The 7751-nt window shown below is 36.6% G+C and overlaps 1 protein-coding gene across 1 annotated transcript in view; it reads left to right on the forward strand.

Annotated features, from left to right (window-relative positions):
- The window catches only part of MCC (mutated in colorectal cancers), a 635122-nt gene that overhangs the window by 461028 nt on the left and 166343 nt on the right, over positions 1-7751 (forward strand). The window contains exon 4 of the mRNA XM_006886681.1: positions 79-192. Within this exon, the coding sequence (XP_006886743.1) occupies positions 79-192 (114 nt within the window). The remainder of the gene's footprint in view (positions 1-78; positions 193-7751) is intronic.

The raw sequence follows: 7751 nt of genomic DNA on the forward strand, positions 1-7751 counted from the left end.
CCTAATTGCCGGGAGTGAAGGAGAGGACATGAGTTTCTGCCGAGCTGTCTAACCTCGTGCTCCTTCCTGTCTCCACAGCTCCATTTGGCAGCCCTGGCATCACTAAAGGGAGACATAGTGGAGCTTAATAAGCGTCTGCAGCAGACGGAGCGGGAACGGGACCTTCTGGAAAAAAAATTGGCCAAGGCACAGGTGAGGATATGGAAAACGTTTTCTTTTCTTTTTTTAAACTTTGTAAGATTTTAGGATAAATCATGCTTACAGATTCTCTCAACACATGTACTTGTTAATGAGCACACTCTCAGAAACCATTGCCTTAGTCAAGGAGCAGAACTTGCTACAACCCTAGAAACTACTTCAGGTGCCCCATCCCAAACTCCACACTCTACCTCCTTAAAATGCAACCACCACCCTGACTTGCATAATAATTACTGCTCTCTGTTTCTTTATAATTTATACTATTTGCATCCCTCAACAGGATCATTTAGTCTTTCTGATTTTTTTTTAAATTCATTTCCTTTAAATCTCTTAATCTAAAGGTTTTCCTCCATTAGGTTGCTTTCTTTATAATATGTCTGTTAAAACGTGACCATCTGACATCCAGTTTTCCCAGTCTAGATGGTGCTGATTGCACACTGAAGTGCATTTCATAAAGCTCATTACTCAGGCTCATTGCCATTGAGTCAGAACTGACCGAGAGCTGACCCTCCAGTGGGTTTCGGAGGCTATGAATCACAGGAGCAAAGATGGCCCATCTTTCTCTTCAGCCACCGGTGGGTTTGAACAGCCAGAGGCTGGTTAAGCCCTTTACAGACTTCGCCACCGGCCAGAACTCCCTCATTAATTCATTAAATGTTACAAAATCATATCTTAGTTCTGTCATTTCTTGTTTCTTTATTTGCTGGAATGTTTGTATGAAGACTTCACATCATCTACAAATATATAATGATACAGTTCACAGAGGAAAAGTAGACTAAATGCTTGATTATTCTTTACCTAACGATTTTCAAGATAATGGCTTGGTGATTTCTTATGATCCTCTGACAGAGCTTACTTATTTTTTCAATATATTAGTATTAATCTATTATAGTAGTATTAATTATAAGATTAAACATATTTTAGGTTTAATTCCTTGCAATTCTTTTCTTTGTAGAAGCTCAAAGTACCCTATTTTGGTGTAAATAGAAGTATTATTCTGGGCTCATCTACCCCAGGCCTAGAATTACCAAGAAGCCCTGGTTTCTCTGAGCAGGAAATAATATTTTAAAACTATAATCTGGGGGCTAATGATGTCTATATCTGTCTATTAATGCACAGAGTATAAGACACAGTGCTTTAGAAATGTGTACCAATACTTCCAATTCAAATTCAGGACTATGCGATATTTTACTTAACTTCTCTATTATATCCATGTCTCCTTTTTTTGACACTGAGACTCCTTAAAGTTCTTGAGGTTATGGGAGAGATAAACTATCTCATAATTACTAGCTTTAGCTCCTATTATAGATACCTTCAAAATTACAAAGTGACTATTGGTACAAACAGTATAGTTAGAAAAAAGAGTTTTAACATTCTTTTTTCTTTTATTTTTCTTTTCATTATGCTTTTCTCATTTTCTCAAATTTTTGGAATTGTATTTTATCCATATTGCAGACCATATGGCCGTTACTTATTATATCCTCTCTTTTTTTGTCTTCATTTTGTATTCTACAGGTAATTATGTTTAATGCTCATCACTGGCTCTCATGTGTTACTTCCTTTTTCTTTTCTTTTTTTAAAAAAAAATATATCTGAAGCTCCTTTTTCTATGAGGTTCTCACAGAGAGCTCTGGGGAGGTCTGTCAGGGAGAATTAAATTGGCTCAAGATCGAGCAAGGTTCAGAGCTGTTTTACATAGGGTCGCTCTGAGTTGTAAGGGACTCGACAGCACATAACTACAAGTCCTTACGTATAATCACATAGTAACAGTGCATCTGGGTCCTCTATACTTGGAATGTCTTTTTTGGATATGAACACCTTTGATTCTTCTTTTTTTCTTTCTTTGAATGCATTCCTTTCTTTTCTTCTAACATAGAGTTTGCAATAAAGCTGATGATAATCTTTTCTTTGCAAGATGCTTGTTACTTTAGATACCCGAAGGATATTTGCTCCTCACTTTTTTTTAAAGTTCATTAATTTTACTCTTTTTGAGAAAATTTTTTTGAGAATTTACTAAACTATGTCTTGGTCTTAGTATTCTGGTTTGAGATTTTCTATGCACTCCACACCCCAACAGCCTGATTTATTCTTTTTATTGAGTTTAAAATCTTACTTCTTTACAATTTCAGGATGTATTGTTGTTAGATGCTGTTAGTTGAGAATGACTCATAGTGACACTATGCACAGCTAACCTGAACCCTAATAAGTGCAGCCCTAGATGTGTTCACTAGTCTGTGGTAGGATACTTGGAGGATATCTGCTTGGCCAACTGACTGGTAAAGATCCATATTTGTTCCCACTCCCAAGTAATATGATTCAACAAAATGTGGAAATTATTGAACAATATCATTAATTTCACATACAAGCAAAATATTGCTGAAAATCATACAAAAATTGCCAAAACAGTTTATTGACACAAAACTGGCAGAAGTTCAAACTGGACTTAGAAGATGCTGTGGCTTCAGGAAGAGCTTCAGTCAGATAGATTGACACAGGGACTACAGCAGTGGGCTCAGGTGTATCAGAAATGATGAGGATGGCACAGGATAGGACAGAGTTCAGACCAGTTGTTCATAGCGTCACAATGAGTGGTACTTGATTCGACAGCATCTAACAGCAATCCATCAACCTGTTTGCTTCTTCAGCTCATGGTCACCCACTTGCCACTCAAGGCATATAACTGTTGTTGCTTTGTCTTTTTGTACTTATATGTTGCTGTTCAAGAGAGTAACTATTTTACTGTGTAGTTGTACTGTATCTTTTTATGTGGGAATTTAACAGGATTCAAAAATTAGGCTACTACCCTAATCTTCCCTATAATTACCTACAATGAAAACAAATCAAAAAATCTCATGTTTTATAACCATAGACTTTGTGTCAGGAAAGTCCCTCTTTACCTGTTTGAGCGACTTCAGCCTTTTAAAGGCAAGGGTCTGTAACCCAGAGAGATTTACTGATTTACCCAGGGTCACAGGAATCACTTAGCTCCAGAGTCAGTAGACTATGCCACTAGTATTCTCTTTTATGTGTAGGATACATGACCATCATCTTCAGTTTTCATTTTCCTAAGTGAAAATTGACAGTATTTCTCTTCTTATCTAAAGTACTGAAAGTATGATAGTGAAATACAAGCAGAAAAATCAGAAAAAAGGCATTATGGTGTTTCTGTGCTAGGCTCTAGTATTTAAAACATATTCCCCCTTGAGTTTTTAAAAGAGAAAGTAGTTATTTTTGTATTAAAGAAGCAATAAAACAGTGTTAAGTGGTCAAGCTTGCTAGTTTACAGACACCTAAAGCTAACCATTGTTTATAATTATTATTGGAGAGACTTTCTCTAAAAAGAAAACAGTGCTAATAAATGGAAACTAGAGTGTAACACAGTCTTAGTTTAAAATGTGACCAAGGAGGTCTTTACTAAAAACTAAACCCATCTAGAGCAGTTTTTGCAATGTATGGTCGAGGGCTAATGGAAGACTTTTTTCCTACTGTATCAAGAAACTGAAATTGAACATCTGAACAGACCCATTACAAAAGAAGAAATTGAAAAGGTAATACAACAACTTCCGACCAAAAAAAGCCCTGGACCAGATGGTTTTACTAGTGAATTTTATCAAACATTCAAAGAAGAATTGTCACCAATTCTACATAAACTATTTCAGGAAATAGAGAAAGATGGAATTCTCCCAGATTCATTCTATGAAGCAAACGTATCCTTGATACCAAAGCCAGGAAAGGACACCACCAAAATAGAAAACTATAAAGGCCAATATCTCTTATGAACATAGATGCAAAAATACTGAATAAAATCCTGGCCGAAAGAATTCAACGATACATCAAAGAAATAATCCATCATGACCAAGTGGGATTTATAACAGGTATGCAAGGGTGGTTCAACATAAGGAAAGCAATCAATGTAATTCATCATATTAACAAAGCAAAGAAAAAAAAACACATGATTCTATCAATTGATGCAGAAAAGGCCTTTGACAAAATCCAACACCCTTTCCTGATGAAAACACTCAACAAAATAGAATTAGAGGGGAATTTCTTCAACATAGTAAAAATTATTTATGAAAAGCCAAGAGCCAACATCGTTGTCAACAGAGAGAGGTTAAAGGCATTCCCTTTAAGAACAGGAACTAGGCAAGGATGCCCACTCTCACCTCTGTTATTCAATATTGTATTGGAAGCCTTAGTGAGAGCAATAAGACAAGAGAAGGAAATAAAAGGTATCCAAATTGGCAAAGAGGAGGTAAAATTAGCTCTCTATGCGGATGATATGGCAGTATACCTAGAAAACCCTAAAGACTCAGCAAGAAAACTATTGGACATAGTTGACCAGTTCAGCAAAGTAGCAGGATACAAGATCAACACACAAAAGTCAGTTGGATTTCTCTTCAGTGACAAAGAGAATACAGAGCTGGAGCTAAAAAAAAAAATCAATACCCTTCACAATAGCTAATCACAAGAATTGATTCAGCCACAAAAAGATAAAGATAAACAATCCAATTGATAAATGGGCACAGGATATGGACAGACACTTCACCAAAGAAGACATTCAGATGGCCAACAAGCACATGAAGAAATGTTCAAAATCCCTAGCTCTAAGAGAGATGCAAATCAAAACAACTATGAGATATCATCTCACCCCAGTCAGAATAGTAAAATTTAACAGAACAGCAAGCAGCAAATGCTGGTGAGATTGTGGAGAAACCGGAACCCTTATTCACTGTTGTTGGGAGTGTAAAATGGTGCAACCACTGTGGAAGGCAGTATGGCGCTTTCTCAAAAAGTTGTAAATAGAAATACCATTTGACCCAGCAATTCCACTACTGGGAATATACCCCAAAGAGACCATAACTACCACCCAAGCAGATATATGTACACCCATGTTTATTGTGACTTTGTTCACAACGTAAGTGCCCATCAACAAGCAAATAGAGAAGCTGTTGTATAGTCACACAATGGAATACTACGCAGCATTGAAAAACAAGGAACTCATGAAATATTATTCAAGGTTGGTGACCCTGGAAGACATTATGCTGAGGAGTGAAATATCTCAGTCACAAAAGGACAAATACTGCATAGTGCCACTGTTGTAAAATAGGACTGATATTGGGATTGGGAGAAGACTGAGAAAGATGGGATAAGTAATGTATACTGCATTGAAACAAATGAGGGAGAAAACTGTTTAAAAGGGATATGTGATTAGGTATATAGTCATGACAGGAGTCCAGAACAAATGCTGCATAGTAGAGTGGACCTGGGGGCAGGGATTGTAAAACAATGAAAGAGTTTTTCTTTTACTTTTCAAAAAGAAGAATGAAAGGCGGGGATTGGCAGGAAGAAAGTGCAACAATGAATGAATGGAAATCCAGAGTCTGTAAATTTTCATTAAAATTAATAATAAAAAAAAGAATTGATTCAGCTCCTTTTTTATTTGCTTAATAATAAAGTCATTCTCATGTAATAGCTTTGCATGGGTGATTTTACCCCTGCTGACTCTGGTCACTTCACATAGCCCATGAATTGACTCTCTTGTGTGCATTCCAGCAGTAAATAAGCTTCAAGATTACTCTCTGTCCCCTTAATTGGTGATGGCCTCTCAGTTCAGACACTGGAGCCAGGAAGAAAATATGGAGAAATGTCTGATCTGTCAATCTTGTGTCATTCATAAAGGTGAGATTGATGTAAGAAAAATAAGAGCTAAGAAATGAGTGTGCCCTGCTTTCTGTGTGATATATGCATTGGTAGATTCATGACTGAGGCTCTTTGATATGTAAATGTATAGTCATCACACCTTTAGTAAGCTTTACCACCTCTCTAAGAAGTACATTGTGCTGCAGCTAAACTAAAATGTAAATGGTAAGTATGTTCTTCAGAAATCATTTTAAAAGAGAGAGTGTATTAGCATCTGTAGCATATTCATTATACATGATAGTAAAATGAATCTGTAGGTAGGATTTTTTTTTTTTAAGAACAGTGAAGTGAATGGAAAAGCTTGGTAAAGGAACCCAGTGTGGATATAATGGAGATGACAAAGTGCTTTTGTATTTTTTCATTACTAAATAACAAAATACCATACATGTCCTGATATCTTGCCTTAAAGTAACATACATTCTGTATCCATGAATCAGAAGACCAGGCATGGATTAGCTAAATTCTTTGCAAGGTTATATCCAAGATATTGGCCAAGATAAAATGCTTAACTTGAAGAGAATCTGCCTTTAAGACCACCAAGGTCTTTGGCAGAATCTATGTCTTTGTGGTCGTACGACCCAAGACAGCTTATTTCTTCAAAGTCAGCCATAGACAGAAATATTCCAGACAAGAGCCTTTAATAATGTTACATAGTCCTGAATGTGACATCCCATCACCCTATAGTTATGTCCCATCTATGTTCCCATAGGAACCAACTCATGCGTGACCCTCCAGTGGGTTTTTGGAGGCAATAAGTAAATCGCATGGGAGGAGATTATCCAGCTTTCTCCCATGGAAGCAGCTGGTCGATCCATACCACATTCCTTCTGGTTTGTCCAGCTCTCAGATGCATAGCAAGTTACTGACAAAACCATGGCCTGAATCAGGTGCACCTTTCCTCAAACTGACATCACTGCTCCTTAGTAATTTGGAGAGATCCTTGAGTATTCAAACAAATTCTGTATGGCAGTTTGTCTACAACACTGTCCCTGGAAATAATGAGAGAATGTCCTGACACTGATCGGCTGTGATGTAACAGATGTGTAGATAGATGTGTTGGACTTCTTCTTCTTCATTGCCGTCGAATCAGAACCGATTCATAGCTGACCCTCCACCAGGTTTTCAGAGCCTGTAAATATCACAAGAGAAGAGTGCCCATCTGTCTCCCTTGATAACACTGACAACTAACTGACCAACCCACTGGTTTACCACTCAGCCTCTAGATTGTAATCTTTGGCTAATATAAGTTTTTCTACAATGAGAATGCACAAATCAATGAGCAAAGGCAGGTGACTTGTTAAATGCCAATTAAAAAAATCCATGAAGAAAGCAAAATTTTTAAAAAATAAATGATATTTCCAATTTAAAAATGATAAAATTTATGTAAAACTCATTTTAAGAAATGATTGAAAATACATTAAGGTTTCTTAAAATATCAAGAGTCATTTAATTGGAACTTGAAGAAAGAGTAATAAAAGAGATTGCTTTGACTGATAAAATATCAAATGATAGTGTTTAAGAGAGTTGCTTCATGAAATAATAAGTTACTGGTATAACCATTTAATAATGTAATAAAATTATTTCCTACCTTAAACAATCTCTTCCAATGAGTTGGCCAAGTAGTTGTTCTCCAAGATTGCTTGGCACAACTTGGTGAGCACATCTAGGGCAGCATCTGTTAGTTGAAATACAGCAATTGGTATACCATCTATTCCCTGGGGCCTTATTTTTTTGCTGTTTCCTTCCAAGCAGCTTGAGCTTCTTCCTTCATCACCATAGGCTCTTGCTCATATGTTGTTTCATGAAATTCTTCTGTGTCTGCCAATTCCTTTCTATACAGTGACTCAGTATAT

This window comes from Elephantulus edwardii, unplaced genomic scaffold (assembly GCF_000299155.1).
Source record: "Elephantulus edwardii isolate Elephantulus edwardi_28Jun2011 unplaced genomic scaffold, EleEdw1.0 scaffold00050, whole genome shotgun sequence".
NCBI lineage: Eukaryota > Metazoa > Chordata > Mammalia > Macroscelidea > Macroscelididae > Elephantulus > Elephantulus edwardii.